The sequence below is a fragment of the Amphibalanus amphitrite genome, unplaced genomic scaffold (genome assembly GCF_019059575.1).
Source record: "Amphibalanus amphitrite isolate SeventyFive unplaced genomic scaffold, NRLGWU_Aamphi_draft 001572F_arrow, whole genome shotgun sequence".
Classification (NCBI taxonomy): Eukaryota; Metazoa; Arthropoda; class Thecostraca; order Balanomorpha; family Balanidae; genus Amphibalanus; species Amphibalanus amphitrite.
The window spans coordinates 30,245-56,204 of record NW_024883065.1 but is presented as its reverse complement, the minus strand read 5'-3'; the positions used below and the strand labels follow the sequence as shown (position 1 = coordinate 56,204).

Below are 25,960 nucleotides of genomic sequence, written 5' to 3'. Positions count from 1 at the left end.
TAAAAAACCTCGGTGACATTTATTAAATCATCCCGGCCCCGGGCAGGAATATATTATGATGCATGGTGAGATGAGACAAAATCCATTAAATGTATTGCCAGTTAAGTTCCACTCTCAGTAATTTCTTCTTTGGATCGTTTCCTCCTTAGCATTCAGGAGCAAAAACTCGAAATGAACACGATAGTGTTTTATTGTTTTGGTCACCTTATTTACAAACACTGCTGGAAGCACACAGTCATGAAACTAGCAACAACGAACAGCAGTCTACACCTCATGGAAATACTTTGCCGTCCGCCAGTAGGCCTATCGATATACTCGGTAACAATAAATACGGATGATGACCATACAATGAAGTCGGGAGGGCGCAGCGAGCGTACGGGCTCGGCGCGTCACCCCCACGAGAGTCCGGTATTTCTGAGCTACTGTGCAGCGGGGGGCAGATTTGGTTCGTGTTGTAATGGGGGTAAAACGTTGAGCATGTTTCGACGCTTGCACCCACTCTCCCGGCGGTAAACTCCTCACGGACGCACTGTGGAGCCCGATCAACTCTGCGACTCGCTGTGGGTTCGTCATGTTCCTACACGACGCACCAGGTCACTGCAGAGGCATACTGTCCGTGCTCACGACACATTCGACCGCGGGGCGGGGTCGCGGTCGGCGCTCACAGTTTCACATACCTTACAGCTCTCTCAGACACACCACTGGACCGATCGGTTCGCCGGTGCGGACCAATCGGTCCTCGTGACACTCCGCGCGGCCTGCCGCACGGCGGCTCGGCGTCCGCGCAGAGTATTTGACCGCGGCACCGCGAGTCTCCCCGGGGCGCGGCTCAGGTCAGGTCGCCGCAGGGCAGAGACTTGTGTCACGCGTCCGCCGCTGACCTAGAGGATGACCTCAGGGCTGACCTGACGCCGGCCAGGTCACGCTCAGGTCACAGTGGCCGGGGTCAGGTCAGCGGCTGGTAACGGCTCTGCTCAGTTGCACACTCCGTTCGGACAGTTCACTGGAAAGGAGAACGCGCACTGTCAGTATAAAAGCATCTTGGCTTACGAATCGTTCGCGCTCATCATCTTATATTAGCAGACAAAGGTTTTGAACCATCATCTGGGTGGAGACATTGAGAAGGGCTTGGTTGAGAGGGATAATGACAGTCCACTTATTTCCTCTAGCATGTTTTGATAATGCTGTCAAACACCCTAAAGTAAATCCACATACCTATGTTCCAGCTAGAATATGCTAGACGTGGACACTCATATGTCGAACCTACCCCAGCTCCATCCCCCATCTTCCCATCCATTCCATCCCTGCCTGCCCCGTCCCCCCTACCCTCAGCGTCACCTAGGCGCCACCCCAGCCGCTGTCAGAGCCACCTACCGCAGTGTCCGAGCCGGTAGGCGTGGCCGTCTGGGCACTTCTGGCAGCACAGCATAGGCTCTGCCTTGGTCCGCTTGCCCTGGCGGCTGAGCACCGGCAGCACGAGTTCAATGTTGTCGTAGTCGATGAGGGTCATGAAGGCGTTGTCCTCGGTGACGGTGCTGAGCGCCTCTCCGACGATGTCGACGAAGCCTTCCTGGTCAGTGATGTTGTAGACGGGTGTGTCGATGGTGAGCACAACCTCGGTGAGAGGAGCGCCGTCCTTGTCCAACTGTGAGAGAAGAAACAGGGTTAGGTGGCCGATGAATGAAGTGAGAATCGGTAGCATGGGCACTAGGCAGTCAGTAAAACATTACTGCTCTCACTCCAAGGAACTGAAGACGCCAGCGAAGAGATATTCGATCTCCAGTCCAGTGATCCCATAGGAAACAATTTGGTTCAAGTTTCATCAATACTCCCTGCCAAGAAAGGTAAGAAGGAATCCCACCAAAACAAGCTATCCATTTTTGCCGCCCGCTCGCTCTCTTACCGAGTTGGTTTCCTCCAGGTTGGAGATGCCGCACTCCTCCGGATACGGGCAGAAGATGTCGTTGTACTTGTAGACCAGACCATCGAACTGGTGTTTCAGCGACTCGACAGAGTTGCGCTGGTAGGTGATCTTGTACTGCAGGTTGGCAGAGAACACGGGCACGATCTCTGTAGAGGAAAGGCGAGGCAGGTCATGGGATGGATCGAGCAGTGTTCGAAGCGAGCAGACGACATAATATTTAGGGTCTGTCAACTCTAGCAGCTTTTCACGCACAGACACATCAGAAAATGGACGTAATTATTTACCTCGCGCGACATGATTGGTCCCATAATCCATTATAACCACAATAAAAGTAGAAAAAACGATTAAAACGAAAATCAAAATTTCTGTTAGCCGTGAGGCACCAGCTTCGGCCACTCTTAGCAGCCCCACGTCACCATACAGCAGCAGTCCACTCACGGTAACACTCTGGCGCGCTGCCGGCCGGGCTCCACTCGCCGCCGGCGCCGCACGAGTACTTCTTGGCGGGCGGATCGTAGAAGCCGTAGCCCTCCTCGCACTTGGCCTGGCACATGGAGCCCTTGCTCCACAGAATGTCGTTGTTACAGTCGCCATTGGCGTTCACCTCGGAGACACCGCGGCACAGCGTGGTCGTGTGCAGAGGCGCCACGAAGTTGGGGCACGTCTCCACGTCTGCGGGAGAAGAGAACGGGGAGGGTGAGATGTGGGCGATGTTTCATGGGGATGGTCGGCATAAATGCGTTCATGAGCTTATTAGAAACAAACGTCCTTAGGTTCAAGGTTTTGTGTAACATAGCTGGCGTCACATCAGTACCACAAGTAGCACCATGGACTGTAATTTGAACAAAAGAGATATAAAAATTGGTGTCCCGGGCAAGTCTGATTATAACACTCAAAATCGCCAACACCAGAGTGACACCGCGGTTTCGTTTTTAACGGTTCACATCAGTTCTTCGATCCTCTTCCATCCCCCTCGCTTTTACACGACTGTATCGCTAGCCGACGAGGTATATTGTTTGTTACTTGACCCGTTTATTCAAGATAGGAATCTTGTGTTGCGGTTGCCTGGTGTGACAATGTTATCATTATCTTCGTGACAGAAAATGGATCGAATGGCTCTACACGGATCCAGCTAGCAGAATGGCGTGTGCCGTTAATAAATCCAATTACGAATTACAGACAGGTAACTGCAGAAACAGACAATAGAGATAATAATTTCCAAAGATATCCGACAGCAGAATCACGTATCGTGCATTTCGGTTTTCTATTCGTGTCTTATCAACGAAGTGTGATTGTTGTTTTGATTTAAAGACAGATGTTTGATGAAATAATCGTGAAGTTCAATGCAATGAGCTTTGTAACACAGTTTCCCTCAGATAGCCCACAAATGTCAAATATTTCACGACTGCACTGCACAACTTGATCAACATTGGCGACTGGCGACCCGCGATTGCCCTTACTCTACACTGGCCTCCTAAGTTAGTGAAGCACTGCCGTGAAGGCACAGCCATCAACAGATTGAAGGACTTTTTGTGGTTGGCTAACACTACAGCTCACTCCGTCGCAGCGCTTCTCTCAACTCGCCCTTGCCCAGAGCTTAGTAAAACCGCCATCGCTACCACTGCTGACAGATTATACCTGCCGCGGGACCTTGGCGATGACTTTGAACGTACTCCAGCCGCACAGCAATGAAACAGTGACGAGAGGCAAATATTGCGATCACGTTCATTCCTGATGGGAAGACTCAGGACAGACGACCAAAAAACGATACAAAAACTCCTAACATTGAAACCACAGAACGTTAATGCAGCAGTTTATCCATCCCACCCCATCAAAGCTATCAAGCTGCCTCGACTAGAGTAAAAATAAGCGCTCACTGAATCGTGCCACGGAATTCTCTCCATAATATTACGACACAGGCTAGGTCACAGATCACGTGTTATTACATACCGACAGCCTGGCTGTACAGTACAGGCTGGGTGACGGGTCACGTGTCATTACGTACCGACAGCCTGGTTGATGGTGGCAGCCGGTCCCAGGTTGGAGTCTTCCAGCACAGCCGCCACTGAGAAGGTGTAGTCCACACCGGGACGGATACAGTAGTCACACACGGCCGGGTTCAGGTCGTACGTGCACTGCTTCTCGTCACACTGTCGAGTGGAGAAGACGGAGAGCGAGGTCAGAAACGGCGACAGATGAAACGCGAGTAAAAATGGCCAGAGTCTGCGAGGTAAATTCGAGTCAGAAGTGGTGATATTTAAGCCACAAAGAGCGATAACAATGAGTGGCATGTATTACAGTAAAAAAATGGCAAGGCGCTGGCTATCCTCGACTATAAGCTTCCACGTGAAGTGAATGAATGTTCTACTTTCTAACATGAAACCTGCGTTTCAAACACTAGAGTAGAGCATTACCTATATCAACCTCAATGGCTAACTAAACAAAGCGCGCTAGTCGATAGCATTGAGTCGAAAACAAAGACGACCGTATAAGGTTCAAAGGGCACGCCGACATACGGCAGCTGCCCACCGTTGCTACAATGTCGTCCGTTCAAAACAAAGCTTTCAATTTCAGACGTGCTTGGGCGGAGAGCAGCGCAGGCCAGGTCATTCATTAGGGAGAGAGAGAGAGAGAGAGAGAGAGAGAGAGAGAGAGAGAGAGAGAGAGAGAGAGAGAGAGAGAGAGAGAGAGAGAGAGAGAGAGAGTGAACGCATCTCCGAAACGGAAAAGCAGCTGCGCCTGGCTGAAGTGAATACCAATAGGACTCAGCGCTAACGAACTTGCTGAACGTAAAATCAGAATAGACGTAGCGTAACTAGGATATAATGCGTATTTCACATAAATGAGTGAGCAAATCACCCCCGAAAGAATTGCAGACAAAGACCTTAGCCACAGTGGGTTGTTTCTGACCACCCGCAGGTGACGTCATCGCCATTGGTCCATACCTTGATCTCGGTGTCGTAGCTGGTGGTGCCTCCGAGCACGACCATGATGTAGGAGTTGAGGTCGCCCTCGCAGGCCGGTCGGTCCCAGGTGATCCGCACCCAGGAGACGAGCTCTGAGACGCGCAGGTTCTGCGGCTTGCTGGCCTCCGGGGCAGACGCTGCGGGAAGAGGGAGAGGGAGTTAGCGGGGATCGCTAGAAAACGGATCAAGAGAGATTGAAGATGGGAGACGTTGCAGGGAAGGAGAGAGAGGGGGGCAGGGAGAGGGAGATAGGGAGAGAGAGAGAGAGAGAGAGAGAGAGAGAGAGAGAGAGAGAGAGAGAGAGAGAGAGAGAGAGAGAGAGAGAGAGAGAGAGAGAGAGAGAGAGAGAGAGAGAGAGAGAGAGAGAGAGAGAGAGAGAGAGAGAGAGAGAGAGAGATGGGGCGATGGAGAGAGGGAGGGATAAGGTAGAGTTTGGCCGCTGGCTGAGGGGAAGAAAACAAAATAACATAAGTGGTAGGAAGCAGAGCTACGAGTGCCGTGGGAAACGCAGGATTGAGTGTTAATGCTGTTGACAGCGAAGGTGTTCCGGTAGATTGAAGAAACCAGCTCGCTGGCTCGATTATCCCTCACGCACAGCTCAATCGGAGATATAAGTTTCAGCTAGCATCAGCGCGGGCTGTTAACCCCGAGTCAATCAGATAGAGTGAGCGAGAGTAAGTGAGTGAGAGCCATCGCGCACATCCGGTACAGAGCGCGGAGCCCGGCGCCGACAGCCGAAGAAAGTAACGCCGGGTAGTAACACGGCGGGAAGCTCCCTTTAACGAGAGATATGGGCCGGCCACGCCCCAGACACGAGCCGGGACCTCGAGCCGGACCATCGGCACCGCAAGGCGCACACACAGCCTGGAATCCGGTCCGGTAATGGCCATAGGCGAGCTTATCGAGCGATCGTGAATCGGGAGCGATCTCTCATGGGCGATCGCCTAGTGCCCTAATTTGTCCCCATCTATCTCACCACTGAATGTGGCGGTGATTGGTCAATTTAGAGGCGATAAAAACAAGGTCACTGTTTGCTGCCGGCGTCCTTACGTGACAGATGAAGCTGAAAGGTTGAATCGAACTGCTACGAGATATGTAGGCATGCAACACAGCAATCATGCCGAATCAGAACATTAAAGCGCAGAGTTTTGAAACAAGTCGTTAGCATTTGAAAAGCACTGTCGTGCCGAGCCAAGGTCCGTATTCATTGCTCATTTTCTCAAGCTGCAAATCATCGAAAACAAGTTCGGCAAACAGCCTCCCAGAGAGGGAAATTTCCTCCTAAATATCTAAGCCCACTGCAGCGGCGCTCGTATAACATTTCATAATGCCACGCCATATTACTTCGGACGGCTATCCGATTGCATCACAGGTCCACTCCAGTTTCAGGGCGGGGCTATGAATCGCCGACAGAAGCACGCTGGGTGGCGTAATACCGTTTAGAACCACGCACTCGGTCGCTGATTATCTGGACAATCGCGGCGGCGCACCAGGACGGCGAAATTAGCGCGGCACGGCGCTTTGATGCTCCGCTTAGGCCATCTCGTGCGGCGTGCCGCACCTTCCCTCAAATTGAGCCTAGCGCTCGGCTTTGCTCCAGCCTCACCCTCGCTCGCAAAGAGCCTCTCGTGATTCTAAAACGGCGGCTCCGTGCTTTGTCGTGAGCCTAACTCGCTGGCTCTCGTTCCCGGCCTCTGCCGAGTGCTCTGTCCGCCGCTAGCGCCGAGAAGAAAGGCTCGTGTGGGCCGTGTGAAGAGCGGTCGCGAGTCGAGCGGAAAGAAAGCCGTTTAATGGGCCGACAGTCGGTGCTTCAGAGGGAAGACACTCACGACAAGACGACGCTCGAGGTGACGGGTGGCCGCCCCCGCCCCCGTGCCCGCCCGGCAGTCGGCGCCGCCGCCCACTGCTGTCGTATACCGCCCAGCGGGAAGGGGTGTGACTCAACTAAGGCGACCCTCAGCTCCCACTGCCACCCCGAACTTTGTTTTTACCTCAGAACAGCGGGAGAGAGAGAGAGAGAGAGAGAGAGAGAGAGAGAGAGAGAGAGAGAAAGAGAGAGAGAGAGAGAGAGAGGGGGGAGAGGAGAGAGGGACCTTTGTACTGAGTTCACTGAGACTCTGTGTGTCGATGGACATCGTCCGTTGGACAAATGGGGTACAGTCGGACATTGTCCAGTGGACACTGGACAGCTTGAGTGCCGTGTGACAATATGTGATGGATATTTGAGGTGGCGTGAGACACTTCAGTCTGATATCTATATAACCGGTGGTGAAAGTATCGGTCTATTGGCCAGCCAATAACCCTAAACTAGACCGGTAGAGTGCTGATATGTGACGTCAAAATCAGGACAAATATACGAATCAAATGGAACCACGTGGCGATATCTCTCTCTCTCTCTCTCTCTCTCTCTCTCTCTCTCTCTCTCTCTCTCTCTCTCTCTCTCTCTCTCTCTCTCTCTCTCTCTCTCTCCGCAGCCATTGTTTTCTTGATAATCTTGATTCATCATAACATATCTCGTGTTAGGTACAGCAATTAGCTTAGAGATCAAGCATACCATCAAGGATTTCAGCAATCCTACAGATAAAACTATTCAATCCCTGTGTGACAAGTGTAAGTAATTCACGATGAATTACGATTACTTGATAGTGTCCAGTCGTCCAGGATAACAGCAGAAGTCTTGTACGGTGCATACTTCATACTTGTTTTAACTCATATCTTGTGAGCTTTTATCTGCACTCTGCAGTGTATTATAACTTTTGTATCGTTAGCATATCTCAACACGGTATGGTTGAATTATCTTTTGAAACATGATTATGCATAATCAAGTGGAATACCATTGCTCAACATTCCAGTACTAAATATCGTTTTATCAATGAAATGAAAAGCGACTTTCATTTGGGTTGTGAGTCTGGGACAAACGAGATTCAGGCCAGTGGCGCAGCCAGGGGGGGGGGTCAGAGGGTCAGCTGACCCCCCCGAAATTTCTGTCGGGGGCCCGCTCGAGAAAGAGAGAGAGAGAGAGAGAGAGAGAGAGAGAGAGAGAGAGAGAGAGAGAGAGAGAGAGAGAGAGAGAGAGAGAGAGAGAGAGAGAGGAGAGAGGTCGTAATCTAATTGGACGAGCCCGCTTCGAGAAATGCCTACTGGGACACCACGGGTGAGGGGTCGGCCCGGGGCTCCAGGTGGATGGGGCCCGGGCCCCCGGGAGAACGGGCCCGGGCCCCCGATGGATGGGGTCCGGGTCCCCGGGAGAACGGGCCCCGAGCCCCGGGTGGACGGGGCCTGAACCCCCGGGAGAACGGGCCCGGGCCCCCGGATGGATGGGGCCCGGGGCCCCCGGTGGATGGGCCCGGGCCCCCGCGAGAACGGGCCCGGGCCCCCAGGAGAACGCACCCTGGCCCCCTGGGTGGATGGGGCCCGGGCCCCGGGTGGATGGGGCCCGGGACCCCGGGAGAACGGGTCCGGGCCCCCTGGGTGGAAGGGGCCCGGGCCCCGGGAGAATGGGCCCCGAGCCCTGGGTGGACGGGGCCGGGATCCCCGGGTGGATGGGGCCCGGGCCTTTGGGAGAACGGGCCCTGGCCCCCTGGGTGGATGGGGCCCGGGCCCTTGGGAGAACGGGCCCTGGCCCCCTGGGTGGATGGGGCCCGGAGCCCAGTTGGACGTGGCCCGGGCCCCCGTGTGGATAGGGCCCGGGCCCTCGGGTGAATGGGGCCCCCTAGGGTGACCCGCTTGCTCCGCAACGCGAATAAGGGGTATTTTCGATCGGTGGGCGTTTGGTTGGTCTGGTGTCCGTGGGTTATGTATCCATTTCGGTCGATTGCCTTTTGACGGCTAAGTTTTTTGGTTTGGGAAAAAATATCCATCGCATCGAGGTACAGTACAGTACAGTACAGTACAGTATATTTTGGTAACCAAGGACAAGAAACATCGGAGAAAATGATAGAGGTGCTCGTGTCTAGTGATAACTGATAACCATGCGTTCTACTATAGAACATGCTAAGTATATTTTATAGCATAGGTTGACGTAGGCTACCAATTGAAAAATGGAGGCCATCGATGAATTACTATGTAGAGGTTTGAAACGTTTATATTTTTAAGAATATTGTTACTCTTCATGCAAAAGCGATGAATGGATCTTGGACAAAATTGAATGCTCTTTTCAACTATGTATGCCATTTTCAATTGTCAAACGTACCAGTTTATGCAGCAAAACCCGTGTAATTAAGTAGATAAGTCATGAACAAATGCCATTTTCTTCAGCGATTTGTTCCACCTTGTTTTTGATCAATTAGCTTTTCATAATTTTTCCATGAGAGGCGGTACGTTTCTCTTGACCTGACCTTCAGGTGACATTGACATCCACCCTTATGCATGGGAGCAACATCAAATCACATGTTTGAACGCTTGAAACCACGAAAGGACTGCAAACGCGCCGCTAATGCCAGCCGGCGTACGCCGAACCGCGATCCTGGCCAAACATGGTCTCGGGAAGTCGGCCAGGTTTGGCCTACTTTCCGACCTTTAGGTCGGAATTTGACCTTGAATTGACCTTTAGGTCATTTGGGCCAGGGTCATAAAATTTCTAGGGTAGGTGTAAAATTGATCAACGCGAGGGTACTGAAAGTTACCTCGCGATCAGCCGCTTTTTACGCGAGTTATTTGCGAAAAAAAACCTTAGGGGGGATTGCATCAGGCATCAGCCCCTTCTTCCCTGTGCCGCGAGGGTTAAAAATTCTTGTGAGCGAATTCACGTAATGAAGAAGAGTAAAGGCACAATTTACTACAGCAGCCAATAGATGACTTAGAACAGGCACATGGGACTAGTTAAATATTGTCCGACGGAAGAGCAGGCAACAGTTCTGATTGCATATATGCTATGCATATTGCGGAAGGGGCACATTTCGGCCTCGAAAGATACGAATTTTTACGTCATAGTACATATTTTTGTCGTGGTCAATTTGCGCAAAAATTGAACACCGGGTGATTACCGAGCTATTGTTCTATCCAAATGTTCTGATTCAAACTCGCTCAGAGTTATCGTGCAGGTAAAGGGGGCCCGCTCAGCAGAATGTGTATGAAATATGGAGAGATTCTGAAAAATGGGTGGGGGGCCCGCAAACTAGGGGGCCCGCTTTGGAGGCGATGACCCCCCGAAATGAAATCCTGGCTGCGCCACTGGTCATTCAGGCACTGTTGTGCAATGAGCAATTGAGGTAAATGTTTTGAAGTTAAGTTTCCTAAGCAAGAAATTTTGCGTCGCTTGCGTGTAAATCATAGGGGAAAGTGGGTGTATTGCGCCCTCCTAACTAATTGCGCCCACCAACATTCCCACGAATTCAATGGCATGTTTAGTATTTTGTTTTAGAAAACATTATTTTCACCACTGGATAGTTCCTTTTATGGCCCAAGCTCTCCGATGAAGCCAATCAGCAAGGCTCATTACGCCATCAAAGATATTACGGCGTTTCCTTAGTTTTTTTGCAGCATTTTGAACCGTTGGCTATAAAAATAGGCGATACATGTGTGATTTTGAGAGTGATATTTGAAAAGAAAAATCTTTTTTTCATTATATTTCACTGAAACAGTAAGCATCCTTCAGTATCTTTATGGTAACTTCTACGCTTTTATTAAAAAGTACCTCAATTTTAATTGCGCCCATGGCAATTGCGCCAGGGGGGCGCAAATAGAATAATGGTGTAGCTATTGTATCACGACAGTATGAATGCATCATTAACTGATTGCGATAAAGAAGGAGTTTTATGTCAGGCAGGGGAGCAGCCCGCCATTGTCAGTCCAAAAATTATTTTTCTCGTCGAACTTATAATATAGCTGCCATTTAGGCTATGAACTTGCGGTGTAATTGACGAAATACGGCATTTTTAACATGGACTCAGGCCTGAGAGGTGACAGCTATGATACAAAGTTAGAACTGATGTCAAAAAAGTTGTCGAAACAATAAAAAATATTAACTTTGAGAGAAACGATTGAAAATATAACCGTCTAGGCGCATACGTTCATATATATCTAGTCGGTTACATCAAACGTTTTCGTTCCACTTCACAAGCATACCGGACACATGTAAAGTTACCAACCTGCGCAAAAAACATCGCAATTTATATCTACATTTATTATGTATCGAGCTTGATTCACATAATACATGTCCAAGTAAGCCACAATGACATAGACTGCCGAAGTGTATGCATTCCGTCTCCTTTGCTTAGCCATGTTAAAGGATAGGGCGCAATTGGGTTCTAATTGCGCCATCCCCCTGGCACAATTTACATCAGTTGTTGGTAAATGCGCCCTTTTGCATGTTTTTGAAAAAGCAGCTGTCAGAAGCAAACGAAACATTCTTAATTGATCGGGAGGCTCTTAAATCGTAGCCAATGAGTTCCTCTTTGAAATGGTGAACAGTGCATGCTTACATCTCCAGTGGTTTTCTTACAATTAGCGTTTTTCTTTAAGGTGGCGCAATTCACCCTCCTTCCCCTACTTTGATCGGCGTCGATAAAAATTAACAGTGAAAATAACGTCGATAAAAACAAGCGAATTAACTGATAAGAATTCGGTCTTCATGTGAAGTTTCCGACGTTACGTGCAGTCATGAGCCCTATCGTGTCTGACACTTGAAAGTTGAAATCAATCACGCCTTATGGGCATGTTCTGACTACACAAACACATTTTCCCAGTCATCAACCAGTTTCGTTTGGTCGTCGCCCCACCCTTACGCCTTAAGTGGCGAAACTGGCGTGGGTAGCGGTGAGCGAGGGAGTCTGAGTCAGTCTTCTCTCAAACGGTGGAATTTCTCCTGCTTGGCAAGGGTAGCTGGGCGCTTCACGATGGCCAGCGAAGGGACGGATCGAATCGCCCCCAGCGGAAACACCTTGTGGGTAAAGAGGTATGGTACATTCCAGAATAGGCGGACATCACGCCCCGCCCCGCCCGCAGCCCACCGTCCTGACCAGGGATCCCACTCGATCCGGGAGCGACCCGGTTTGCCCCGGAATGTCCCGGAATGCTGCGGTTACTATCACGGACTGGGACGAGCGTCCGGTTTTTTACCGGAATGTCCTGAATTGTCTTATGGCTTTCGGTCCGTGACTGCGGTACAATGGGTCAACCGGTGGCTTAGATGCCGACTCCGAGACCGCTGATGGTAAGGCGCAGGCTGCTTTATGCCCTGGCCGTGCAGGATCGTTACTATGAATCCCGAACCGGTCTGGTTCATCATAAACATCGCCAGGATGACCACTTCGCCGGGAGGAGCCGTGTTCGGCGCTAGCGGACCGCCTCACCGGCGGCGTCTCCATCACAGCTTGCGGTCCGTTCACCGCACGTCATAACTGCAGGCCACGGACCAATGGTCCGCTACGCCCGGCCAGGACCGGGCGGTCCAGATGCAATCTGACACGGGCTAGGAGTGGCCCGACCGGCCGACCTGCCCCGGGCGCCGGCCGGCAGACCCGATTCTATTACTTTCTCCGGCTCTGGCCGGCACCTGGAGGCCGCCGTGGCGCAATGGACGTCGACGGTCGCACGCGGAAGGCCTTGAAACGACGGGGCGTGGGCGGCGGGACGTCCACACCCATCGCCCCCGATCGATCAGCGTTCAAGAGCTCAGCCCCCACGCCCCGCCCCGCCCGCTGTCCGCCGCTCGTCGGCCCGTCGGTCCGTCGATCCTTGCTCCTCCGACGGACCGGCGCGCCGCTGTGCAGAGCACCGTGTGACCTGTGCCCGATTTCTCGGCCCAGTCGAAGTGTGTTCGAACGCGTCCGATACGGTATGCCGGCCGGCGGCGGCGTGCTCACCCGTGCTCAGACCGGTCACGCCTCTCACGCCCTCTGACCCCATCGAGACGACGACATGAGCCGCCGACGGGTCAGCGACCTGACAACGGTCGCCCGAGGCCCGACGATGGCCCAGTGACCGGCGATCGGCAGGGCGAGCCTCTCTCAGTCACCCAGAGTCCATTAGCTGCTGCCGAGTCACCGCTGAGACGGGCCCGAGCCGAGCGTGCGACCTTTTTGATTGGCGGCGCGTGGCTTTTGTCACTGTGACACGATCTCTGCGCGCGATCTCTCACGGTGTGGTGGCCGGGGCGGTGTCGTCGGGGGCGGAATCCGGCGCCGTTCCGCCGCTGCTTTCCATCGGCGGTCGTGTCCGGAAGCCGTCGGCACCGCCCGCCGCGCCGCCGGCCGAGATAGAAAAGCGCGCGGAACTGGTGAAAACGCGCCCAAATTACACCCCGCCCGAGGTGGTGGCCTCTATTCTCGGTAATGGTGGCGCGCGCTGACGGCGCTCGAGCTCGGTGGTCCGTGCCGAGCAGCGATGAACGCTATCGATGGGAAAAATCAGAGCACACCGCGGCGGCGATGTGAGGGTGGTGGTCAACTGACGATGTGTTGAGAGTAGTTTATGTTGTAGGACGGCTTTCTAACAGGTGGACTGGCTGTGGTCAGATATTTTTGCGACATGCTCCGGGGATAAGATCAATCTGAGATCATTGATGACAGGCATTGACGTGGAATTTTTACAGATCAGGCTACAACAGGTTACTGCAATGCCCCATTTTACAATCCCGTTTTAGTAAACGTGCTCGGAATTTTATTGGAGGGCACGTATAAAACTGTGCCAACATCCTAGATTGTACCGCGTGATCAATATTTTTATCGTGTGCTTACAATGCATATGACAAAACATGACTCTAAGAAATAATTTATTTATTATACTGAAAATAGTTAGACGGTGTTTTTACATTATTTAAATATTTTGATTTTTTTTTTAATAAAAGGGCAAACCATTAGGCAACCAAAAACTTTGTACTCCAAACTTTATCCCACTCCACTTAAATGAATTGTATTGGGCGTGCCCAATAGGTAAGATATCCAGGTTCCGGCTCTGAAACGTTACGCCACGCCCTTCTCCCGTCATAAGTCGAGATGATCTCACTAGATAGATCGCCGGATCTTTTAATGACAAGGTTAAACCTTTCAGTATAATCACGCATTGTGACTCTCACGACACAGCGCCAGGTGTTTCCATAAAATGACATCAGGCTCAGTTCCTGGACACCTGCCACAATGGGTCGCAACTAGCCATATATCACCAGTGACCTTGAACTTGCCACACTAGGCGTGTCCCTAATGTGACTGTGACACATCTGACAGTGTTAACTGATGCTGCCCTCGTCCTTGCTCTTGAATTCAAATATGTATCGCGACAGAGAGTGTCTGAGAGAATCCCAAAAGGCGGCAATCTTAAACCATTGTGAAGGCGTCGTGATGTGTACCGCGGCGTCTCAAATGACATCCTCCGGGAGACTGTGGTTTCATGAATTCCTCTACCACAAAAAACGCGACATTCTTAGTGCGCAAGAGCGCGTTCTGCGCATTTGCGGCTCGGCCCGGTCCCGGATTGTGTGGGGGTCATCCCGGCACGGAGGTCAGGTGGGCTCTCAGACCAGTTGGCCTCGGGTGGCTCTTTGGTGGATCGTTTCCGTCTTGGGACCAGCCGTGGCCGCCGTGGCAGCCCGTACCATGCAGTGGGCACAGCCGATCAACCGTGAAAGTCGTGCCACTCTCTGCCGGTGCTGGATGACAGAATATTGATGAGTGAAGGCTTACGTCATCCGTCCTGAGCTACCCAAATCCCGGCCAGGAGTGTTTGGCATTCCAATGACAAAGTGTTTTGACCACTTACAGGATAAACAACATCGGAAACATTTTAGGCATTGCGGCTACAACTGAAATGAATGACGGCACAGCAAGGCCGTCAGTAGTTCATCTAAGCAGTTCTCCATCATCATATGAAAGTTTTACAACTATCCGTTTATGGTACCTTAAAACCCAAACCACCACAACCAGTCGTTTCTAAACAACATCCAACAGCTAGTCACCTTTTTCAGCACCAGCCCGAGACCCCAACCAGGACGCCCCCTTCTCCCCACCACACCATAGCCAGTCAGTGGCCCCACGCTGCCCATGTTTGCGGTGTGTGCTGATCCCCGTCCCACCACCTGTGATTGACTGTCAGTGGCTGAGATGAACACCACTCAGGTGTGGATGTGGTGTGGCGGTTTTGGAGACGGCGAGAAGTAAACAAATCACTGGAAGTGCTCATTAAGACAACTGGTTAAATGTGGGGAGTAAATATATCACAAGTCAAGTTTGATTCTAATTCTAAAAAGAGATATTCTCAGAAATAAGGAGCAGCATGTCGCTTGAAATGCAAGTTAGCAGAGCTCAGATGGAACGAAAGAGAAGCGCGCATCCGCTTCGAACACAAGAGCAGAGTGATGCCAGGCGGAAACGTTGTAGATATGATTTTACCAATTTGCATAAAACCCACCCGTGTTTCATGTCTGCTTTATCGTAACAGAATTTAACATCTTACGCCGGTGGAATGTCATGCGATCACTCCTCACCGCCGAAAATACATCAAAAGATGGTCTAAAGACGGCTTAAGCGGAGCCATAACGGTGCACTGAAGTCCTTTCTCATGGTCGTGGCTTACAGCGGCTCCGCTCCCAGAGGCTAGCCTCGCTCGCGGCCCTGTGCTCTCTCTCTCGGATGTTGCACATTGGTGCATGTTCTGCAGACTACGTCTTCCCACTACCACTCATGGGGTCACACGAGGTCAGCGTGGGTCACACGAGGTCACGGCGCCGGGATCTCACTCCTTACCGGTCGGACTCTCCACCCCGGCGGCCGGTTGACCCGACGACCCCCGACCCTTGCACAATGCTCCGTGCAATTTTCTCGTGCTTCGAGCCAGCTGTTCCTTCACTGTCCGCTCCTGTGCGGCCTGACCCGCGAGTGTGCCTCTCCGCATGACGCCCAGCTGTTTACTCCGTTACAGCCCACCCACCCAGGTTTGGGTGTTAGGTGGAAACGCCCCTCATTCATCAGACGCACTTTCAAACGGGTTTCAGCGTCCAGACGCGGGGAGTGGCGATGACTGAAACGTTAACCCCATTTGTAAAACGAGTTGCGCTGGATTTGTGCGCGCAAAATTACAACGATTGCGCGACGCAAGACACCCATTACAAGACCAGTTTCGCTGGAGGGTAGCGCTAATTACAAGTATTACGCCACAAAAGTTACACCATGGACCATCTGGCACGCGAGCTGCAGCTGGTCTCACAGGTGTCCCAGAGCCGGACAGATGCCGCCGTGACGCCGCAGGCGGCAACACTCGTGGGACCGTCACGTGACGACATGCGTGACGTCACCATGTCTGACCGGAGCGGCGTCACGCCCGTACCGCCCGCGTCGTGTGACGCTTCGGTGACGAGTCGACAGAACCCCGATAGCCTGTGTACATACGTCTATTAAACACTTGTTTTACTGGTGCGACGTAATGGGCGCATAATGACCTTTGCAGTCGGCGCACCCTAAAGCCCCAATAAACAAACAAACAGAAGTCGTCACCACGCTCGCATTTTGTGCCGATGGGTATCAGCGCACGGAACCCTGAAGAGTAAGCGGTACCCAGTACCCAGCGGTGACAAAGCAAGGTGCAAGGGCAAACTGAATGCACTGCCACTGTCGTTAGCTGGATCTCAAGGCGAGCGGGAGTGACTCGTGCCAGGCGCCGAGCATATCGATCCACGTACACATCTCTTCACGGCCCCGCCCGATATGCCTCACACCCAGTCACTTCCTGCTTGAGCCACGCCTCGGTCGCAATGTCACCTAGCGGCCCTCGCGCAGCGGGAGCTCCTACAACGCATCATTTATATCTGACTCAGAACGGTATCTGGCACAAACATGTTAGAATGGATTACCGCGAGGGGTTTTCTTTTAAAAATGATCTAATATGTTGTTTGAAGGAGGCTGACATCAGGAAGGGTTGACGGGTGACCACCCAAATACATACAGGACTGTCGCGTGTCCGATCGGGTCGGGTCAGCCACCACTGGCTCAGCGCCCTCCCGGATGGATGCCGCTTTCTAAGAGGCCGTGCCAGATACAGCTGTGGGCCGACGGGGCTCTGCAGCACGTGTCCTCAACTCCGCGACCAGCCCGACGGGTCCGACCGCAGAGGGCTGGTGTTAGTGTGTTGTTTGGCAGTGCAGTCTCCGGCCGCCGGGCGGCACGGGGAATGCGGTTAGCTTCCTATGCAACCATGCAGTCTCCGCAGTGGACGCGGCGGGAGCGTAAAGCGCCCGCGATCGTCAGTTCGGCTCAAACCGTGGGCGTTGTCCCGTCCCAGTTTTGGAGCGGAGACTCCCGTCGGTGTTGTGAACGTATGGAAAGTGCGTGACAAATGCCCTCCGGCCATGTCTGGGGCGCTTTCTTCGCGTGTTTAGTCGAGCCGTCGGCGGAGTGACGAGCGAAAACGACTCGGCTTGGGGCGCTGGAAACCACGGTCTCATGGAGGTTTCTGTTACACGCAGCGAGACTCTACGCGGGAACGCGGCACTTTAAGTGAGGGAAGAAGGCAGGCTTGGTTGTACTTGTCTGGGAATGTCTGGAGCATGGGAATACTGAGGGCGGCATGGATGGACTGATACAGGCGCGAAAGTGGTTTTGATGATCAGTTTGAAGCCATCACAGCTAGAAATCTGTCCAGGAGCATCACATAACCCGCACATGAAACAAAACAGTCATCGTGCAACAGCACTTATGGCATGCTGCTTCTTTTTTTACAGTAAGCCTCTTCATTTGTTGATCAACAACTTTGCAGTGCAATATTTGTTACTTTAATTTGACATGCAGTAGTTATTATTCAGCAATTTTTACTGGGTAGGTATGTACTGGGTACTGGGTACTTTGTACTCACCATCTCCGCAGACGGGGCCTCCGGAGCCGATGGAGTTAACCGCCTGACCGGGCAGAACACGGCGACCCTGCAACGGTGCAGACCAACAGTACACGATAGAGGAGCGCCGGCGGCGGCTGCCACTGGCCAACACATGCTCAGTCAGTGTGTCCGGCTACCGGTCAGGTGTAGATTGAACCTAAAATAGCTCTGATATAGGTGCGGTTGTGTGGTATATAGGTGAGCTCAGAGGTTGATGGACAGATGGTGACGTGTTCAGGATTGGTGCTCGCTTATATCATTCATGCATCAGTAATGCCTTCTGTCAAGTAACAAGCAAATAACTTTGCATAACTGTTTCTTTGGCAGCATTTTAACACATCACTGGAATGTTTGGTGTCCCAACAATCAAACTCGGTAGGAATTCGTTTAGCATTCCAAACAACGCCTCAAACATTCATCTGCTTTACAGATGACGAAAAGCGTAAGCCGTTTTTTTTTCTACACCACTCATCTTTGTCTCGCTGCAACACGGTAAATACGAGACAGACCGGCTTTCTATAAGGCTCATTACCAAGGCGGCACGGTAAGATCAGAGCCGGTGCCAGCCGGCGGTCCGTGGGCCCGATATAAGTGGATTCCGGGCAGCGCTCGCCGGCGGCACAGCGCGGTACCTATCGCCTGAGCGGTCAGTTCGGACCGGTATGCAGCTATGGAAATGTCCCACTGCAGCCCGCACGGTGCAGAGAAACGGTCAGAGGTGCGCGCGCGCGCGCGCCACATACAGCGGCAGGTCGATGCTCCCTGACGGAGGGACTTTCTGATGTCGCGAGGGAGTGCTCCTTTGGGTGGTGGATAGGTCCGGGATGAATCGGGGAAAGCTTATGTATTCAGCTGCTTAGCAAAGAGGGAGGTTGACATTCCTGTCATGTTACAGGTTGATGCAAGCAAATGCAATCACGGACGAGCCAAGGGAGTGAAATGGGGTATCCCTGTGACAAAATCACCTTTCTCCATGATGCCATTTTATAAATCGAAACAGCATATCTATGGACATTTGCTGCTTTTTGCATGTGAAAATGTTGAAAAAATGCATTGGATATCCATTTAAAATGAGTTAAAGTAATGAACAGAACACAGTCTTGCATACAAAACTTTTGACGTTTTTTATTTCTCCACGATGCATATCTTTTTCGTCCCACGGTGCACGATCCACACTGCAGTACGTCTCCTGACGGCCAGCCTCGCCAGTCGTCACCGATGACGATCAGCCTCATCACCTCGTCACCCAGGCGCGTCACGCACCGACCAGTGTCACCAGCTCGCGTCACCAGCCGTATCTCCGATCAGATAACGTCTCGCGGCCGTCGCGTCGGCACCGTTCGACCATCCCACGTACCAAGTGCGTGTACGCACGACCGGTCCGCCGGACCGCTGCACGGGCCGCCGCCAGCGACGCGTCGCACTGACTTCCGACAGGCGTGACCTGGCCGTGCCGGCGACCGGGTCGTCGGCGAGCGGCGGAGGTCAGATGAACAGTGACCGGTCGACGACCCGGCGGTCAGCGCCGATAGCAGTCAGAGTAGAGTGCGACGGCTTATACCGACAGAGCTGCCCGAACGATGTTCTAAAGCTTTCCGGCTAATGTCCAGTCTCAGTGCCGATACTATTAAAAACTTCATGAGTGCCGTCTTTCTTCGCCTCTCTTACATCGCTCTACGATCTTTCCACCGTTCTTCTGCCTCTTTCTGGCCCTCAGCAGCTTGACTGGCATCCTCTCAACACAAGACGCGTTTTACCGACATGAGGCCCCTCGGGCAGAATCTCAGCATTCCATCCACTGCCCTGCTCTCTCGGCGGAGGAGAAACTAGCTGTGCATGAGCCGGCCGAGCGGCGGCCAGGCTGCCAGCGATGAGCGCTGGAAGTGGGCCGTCGCCGCGCCGCAGCGGCAGCCGTGAACAGGTTCCCTGGGTCGGCCCAGGTCACCGACCGTGGCCCACATCCATCGGCCGGCCGGTGGCTGAGGCGGGCCGGCCGGTCCGGGCCTGGCGCCCGTGGAAAAATGAGTAAAACTGGCTGCAGCGTCGGAGAAATCGTACGAGTCATGTGAGGACATAAATGGGATGGGACCGTTGCTTTTGATATTGAATTCATAAGTATAAGCTTTGCTGGTCATAAAAAGAGTTGAAACTGATATCTCTTAACCTGTCCAGCATTGAGTTGATTGTTAAAATGGATCAGTGTTAGCGTGGTTGTATTTCCAATGAACCATGAAAAATGTCACTGCTACATATATAACTGAAATGCAACGGAAGACATCATATTGAGGATAGGAAGAAATGGTTTTAGAATGTGCCGCTGCTCGTTATAAAACGTTTCTCCTGTGACCTACGAGATTAATCCCACTCAATAGCTGAGCCGCACCCGCTGGTTTCGCATTGGAAGTAGGCCAGCCGGGTTCTTTAACGGATGAAGAATAGAACTGTGCAAATGTGATTTGGACAGATGACGTAAACGTTGAACTTGAGACAAAACCAAGGCAGCTACTTTTATCCGATATGATTGGGGTCACGCAATAGGTACTTTTAGAGAGCCAACGGACAAAAAGAACTGAACTATTGCAAGAGTGGGCATATGCTGTGCAACAATGGCATTGGAATGTTCTGATTTCAGATGGAAATTAATAGGAGAAGAAGTAATCAGCTTGATGTGAGTTAGCGACCGTGACGTGGAATAGCACAGCCATATCATATATTTAGCCAGATGGTCAAACATCAACACAACAGTCTCAGATCCAGTGTTTAGCAATAGATGTGCAGAGAGCCGTGAATTCTGCAGCAAGAAACGCTCCAATAATTTCGCCTCATCTACTCTCCAAATTTAGCCACAAACCATTGATCCCGCACTGACTAGGCAGCTCGTATTGGGCCTGAGGACGATCTCTCTTTACAGGGAGGAGTAATTTAGACAACCGTCCTCTCACTATCAAGAGCGATGACCTAGACAATTTCAATGGAGGGCAGGCGGGACTCGATAGGTTATGATCCAGGGAGCCGTTTTATTCCAGCACACGATTCCGCTCACAATTCCAGAGTGGACACGTGCCTGATGAATGAATCGCAACACTGACTGAAAATAACGAGTCTAACTAGTCACAAAGACGGCTGAGTAGGTCGTGACTATTGGCTATACCAGCCAGTCATTCTACCCAGCACGTCCCACAAACGATTTGCATTGAACAGCGCCTGTTCGACGCCATCAATCATTGATATGCATGACAAGAATTTGGGTGGTATGTGGGGATACAGCGCACATTTGCGCAACAGTTCACTTTACAGTGTCGCGTTTTAGTGTCGCGTTTGGCCGAAACACAGCGCGACAAACGGCATGGTTCTACCGTCTATCTGTTGCTGCCAGAGCGCGAAGCGCCGCTAACCGAAACGACGCGAGGCAGGGTCACCGCGAGTTAGTTTTCAGCTCGGCTAGCTGTGAGACAATGACAGACTCATGTCTGACGGGGGTGGCCGGGTAAAAAGTTGCACGGGCTCGACTGGCCACAAGGCGTTTCGAATGGTCTTTGCATGCTCATATATAGCGTTTGTGTGATAGGCATGGTGACATTGGTGACTGCCTTGGGTGGCATACTGTTGTGATCACGAAGGGCGGGCGGTGCATAACTATGTTCTGTTATTTGTTGTCCTAGGCAGAAAAAATAGAATCTGAAAATTACCTCAGTTCTTAATAGAAAACAAATGCTTAAAATGAATGTGCTTTCATCAAAAGAAAATTTGAGCTATGAATGAATTAGTAACTACCAGTATAACGCCTTTTGGGGCGACTAACGAAGCGAGCGAGAGGGTGGGCCTTGAACGTGCGAAATTGCGAGGGGGTACCTCCAACTGACTTGTGCACGGCACCCTACTAACTGGTCTCTAGCGATGTGCCAAATTTGGGCACAATCGGCCCAGCCGTTCTCGAGATCTGGAAGCGGCACACTGCACGTGCGCACGTGCAAAATGGGTCCCAACTGACTTGTGCACGGCACCCTACTAACCGGTCCCTAACCGTGTACCAAATTTGAGCGCAATCGGTCCAGCCGTTCTCGAGATCTGGAATCGACCCCTGCACGTGCGCACGTGCAGCAGCGCCCCAATTCTGGCACATGGATATGCATTGCCTAGTGGGTGCCTACCTACATGCCAACTTTCAGCGCAATCGGCCAAGTAGTTACCGAGATATTGCAACAATTACAAAAGTGACACCTCTTCGTTTTGCACGTGGCACGTGCATAAGGGGTCACCCACATGCATCGGCAATAGTCCAATACTTGGTAGAAGGAATGAAGCTACCCTACAAAAATTACCGCATGTAAATCGGTCAAGTGGTTGCTGAGATATAAGCCTCGCAAAAGCGTGACCACGGCCGGCCGGCCGGCCGGCCGGCCGGCCGGCCGGCCGCTCATACTCAGAAATTTCCGTTAATCTAAGGAAAGACTACGCTCGCTTCGCTCGCTCCGTAACAAGATATTGACACCCTTCCAATGTAGAGCTTCTGGGAATGAAAAGCTTTAATTTTAGCCAGCTGAGAACTAACTTCCAGCTTGTCCCCGGGGTATCCGATGCCGTGTGTAACGGGGCACCTGAGGCGGCGCAGGACGGGTCAAGGCGCACCACGGAGCTGGGACAGCTTTTTGTCCTCCCGGTTCCTGGTTAGCGTGTTTGAATAGAACGGACATGCCATACGCGCGACGGCGATGTTTTTGCGAGGGCGTGGGGCAAGCGACGGTCTCAGACATGAGGAGTCACTTGTCAGACCTGTCAGCGGCGTTATACTGCGGATGTGTTGTGATGTGCTGTGTCAACTGTTCAAGTTTATGTTGAATACAAACAGCACGGACAATTATGTAATCAGGTGAGCAAGTACCTACTTGGTTTACTTTTGATTTAAAAACGTAGAAAATAAGAGAAACAATTGGTCCTAAGAAGGCAGTGGCCCGTGCTGAGTCAATAAATGGCAGTTGTTTCTCGAAATACAAGCAATCTGCTCAATGAGTATCACAGAGCTGAACCCAATGACGAAAGACACCTATTGACTAGCTCGGTTTGGTGTCACATATGTTGCTCAAATGTGGTCCGTGATTGCGCATTGTCAGCGAGTGCTGTTTGAAGTTGGCATGCTACATTGGTGACATGCATAGGCTCATACAATATCAAACTGCTAAACGTATATAACGAGAATGCGGAAAGCAACGCAATTGACAGCGCTAAGCTCAAATACGCGGACATGCCAGGCGTCGATCCATAGTCAGCTTGCTTCACTTAAACAAAAAGGGCAAAAAAAAAAAATATTATACTTTATAATATGCATAATGCGTTGAATTGCAAAAAAAGCAATTAGACACGATATGTGCAGTGTGCACTGTGCAGTTATCAAAGAAACAGAGGACAAACTCATGCAAATGCAATGGCTGGCATTTTGACAAAACAAGGCGTCAAACAGCATGGTAAAAATACAATGCCGTGCTGATAAATATTCGCATTTCTTACAGCGCAATGATTTCGGTCCCCTTCTTACAACTATAAGTACAATGTGCTTGCAAAAAAAGATACCAAAATGCAATTATATGCGTTCGTGCATGTGCGTGCGTGCGTGCGATAAAGCGCGTCATGCCGGCTGGCATGCAGTCGGCGGCGCGGGCAGCCTTACCTGTTGGGGGGAGGCCGTGGCCAGCGTCAGGGCAGCGAGCAGCACCAGGGACCTCATGTTGACCGGTTCACGTTAGCGGGCCGACTGCAGGCCGCCGCTGGAGCGGCCGGCCGCTCGACACCATCGCTGACCCAGAACCCGCCGCGGACCCCCTGGTGACGTCATACGGCCGCCGCCGCGCCCACGGTGACGTCATCAGGTCGGGATAGAGGGGAGACGGGCAGGCGGATCAACTCGCTGGAATGAATAGTCTCGGCAGGTACCGACAGCTCCAGATGGGTTTGAGATATATGCGTAATTACATACATTTCCAGTGGATAAGCCCACTACCATCAGTCTTGGATGATTTGGAGAATTGGATCGAGGTAAGATTTTACACCAATATTGTCCACAGGCTAAGATGTTAATCAGCAAGTCACTTCAGTTTATCGATTCACGCTAAAGGTCGTACCCACTTATTTATTTATAAAGACCGCTTACATAGCATGATCATATAACAAAATAGATGTGGCTTTATACATGACTTGTAGTAATGCTGTCCGTTTGAAGATGACTGATCCCGTTACGTAACAAATATGAATGAAAATCTCCGCAGGGCGCTCCGGTCAGCACCCGCAGAGTTTGGTGAAGGTTCTGGTAGCAATAAGAAATTATGATCATCGTGTATGAACCCCCACGTCTCCCATCATACGGCAGCACACTCAGCCATTGGAGTAATGCGACTCACTTAACCCTATTAGTGGCATATGAATATTGCTGAAATAAACAACACTTATGGCTTGCGTCTCCAACAGCTTGAATTCGCGGGCATTGTTAGAGTAATAAGGACAGCATATACGGGGGAGTTGCCACCTCATGACATTGGACCTAAAATGCAGCCAGCGTTGGCAACTCTCTTAGGATGTAAGGGAGGATGTAGGATATACTATAAGACAATGCTACAGCATAAGTACTTTAAAACACGGGATGGTCTAAAATCACAAATAAAATGGAATAACGATCTACAGTGTCAGCTAGAATGGGACCTCATTTACAACAGATTTGCGAACTGTACTAAAAATACTACTCTTAGATGGTTCCAGGATAGATTAGTACACAGAATATTAACGACAAACGTTTTCGTGTCAAAATTCACTGAAGAAAGTCCATTGTGTACATTCTGCAATGCAGATAGAGAGACGCTTCTGCATCTTTTTGCTGAGTGCGAACAGGTTCAATGTGTTTGGAGAGCAATGGTGAGCAGGGTCAGGGAGCGATTGCATTACAATGTTGTTCTAAGCAAACGTGCAATAATTGTTGGATTCGAGGAAAATGAGACATTTCATATGGCTGATGCTGCAGCTGCTATTCAGAGACTGTTTTTGCTAGGGAAATATTATATTTACAGAACAAAAGTGGCACAACATGGTATAGGAATAGCTGATATGCTTTCATTCTGTGATTTTATGACAAGGGCAGAGTTTGGTAATATGCGAGTGGGCATGGCCGATACAGAAAAGAAGAAGGTAGAGGTGCATTAAAAACTTTGTCTCATTAGCTACACATCTCGCGAACAGGGACAACGAGCGTAATAACAGGACATATAGGGCGGGCGAGGTTCGGACGCTGAGCTGTCGCCAGATTTACACCCCGCCCGTTCCCATCCGTGACCGGCCCTGAGGTTTTACCTGGGACCGGTCCGCTGGCCGGGCGTGCGACAGGTGTCCGGTTCTGTGTACTGTGTGTACTGCTATGTGATTGTTAGTTATGTAAATAAATTTGTGGAAAAAAAACCTATTAGTGGCAGGCTCCTGGCTACCCCATATTAGTGGCAGGGGGGGGGGGGGCTGTTTACGACCCCCCTTGATATCTCGAGATCTAACGGGCCGATTTTCAAAATTCAAACGGCATTCGATTTCGCTCAACGTGATCTACATTTCTAAAAAATAAAAATAAAAAAATGTCAATAGGGGGGGGGGGTAGAGGGGGGTAAAAACGGGCAAATTGCAGATACGTTTTAGACTGTTTATCACGGCCAGGTTTCTGAACCAATCTTAACGCAACTTTTGCCGATCGATAGAGAATGAACCAGAAATTCACATGGATCCTAAAAATATGCATTTTCAAAAATCATAGGCGGATACAGATCATTGAGATTGGGGGTACACAAAAAGTATAGTAAATAAGGTTTTTGTTGGTACTGTTTCTAAAAAGGGTGGCAATGGTCTTGTTATGTTACAATTTTCTTATGAGAAAACGACTACAATTGTATTGGTCATGCATAGGCGGTGTCAGGGCACCTATGTTGGGAGGTAAAACATAACCCCCCCTTTTGGACGCCTGGATCCGCCTATTATAGCAAAAACGTGTCAAAAGAGGATGCACAATAACTTTGTATATGTTATCACATGATACCTTTCATTCAATGTTCGTAAAACTGGTGTATACAGTTATAATACATCAGCATCGTGATCTTCGCCCCAAATGACTCGCTTCACGAAAAGGACCCCCCAATTCCCAGTGCTCTGGAGCCGCCCCTGGTAAAGGTATGAACCTGAAATTTTCAGGGAATGTGCCCAATTTAGTTTTAGGAAAAGTCAGAAAATTTCAGCATCGTAGCTTCAG

The 25,960-nt window shown here is 51.0% G+C and overlaps 1 protein-coding gene across 2 annotated transcripts; it reads right to left on the bottom strand.

The window, feature by feature from the left end:
• Positions 1-172: 172 nt before the first annotated feature.
• On the bottom strand, positions 173-23,537 carry LOC122373926. Of its 2 annotated transcripts, none has more exons than XM_043352381.1 (8): positions 23,357-23,537; positions 17,671-17,713; positions 4,870-5,027; positions 3,930-4,074; positions 2,363-2,596; positions 1,904-2,070; positions 1,375-1,645; positions 173-1,003 (listed from the first exon to the last, which is right to left on the bottom strand). In XM_043352381.1, exons 1-8 carry the CDS (start codon positions 23,411-23,413, stop codon positions 975-977), a joined length of 1,104 nt encoding a protein of 367 aa, XP_043208316.1. In that variant the 5' UTR covers positions 23,414-23,537; the 3' UTR covers positions 173-974. The 2 variants fall into 2 exon arrangements, with proteins under 2 accessions (XP_043208316.1, XP_043208315.1); XM_043352380.1 differs by having other exon boundaries at positions 17,671-17,737; positions 23,357-23,472.
• Positions 23,538-25,960: the final 2,423 nt, after the last annotated feature.

Excerpts from the sequence above, each read along its gene's own strand:
- LOC122373926 (XM_043352380.1), bottom strand. The coding sequence starts at position 23,413 with ATGAGGTCCCTGGTGCTGCTCGCTGCCCTGACGCTGGCCACGGCCTCC. Across the intron at positions 5,028-17,670 it reads AGGCCCCGTCTGCGGAGATG|CGTCTGCCCCGGAGGCCAGC; the intron begins GTGAGTACAAAG and ends CTCTTCCCGCAG. Across the intron at positions 2,597-3,929 it reads CACCATCAACCAGGCTGTCG|ACGTGGAGACGTGCCCCAAC; the intron begins GTACGTAATGAC and ends CTTCTCCCGCAG.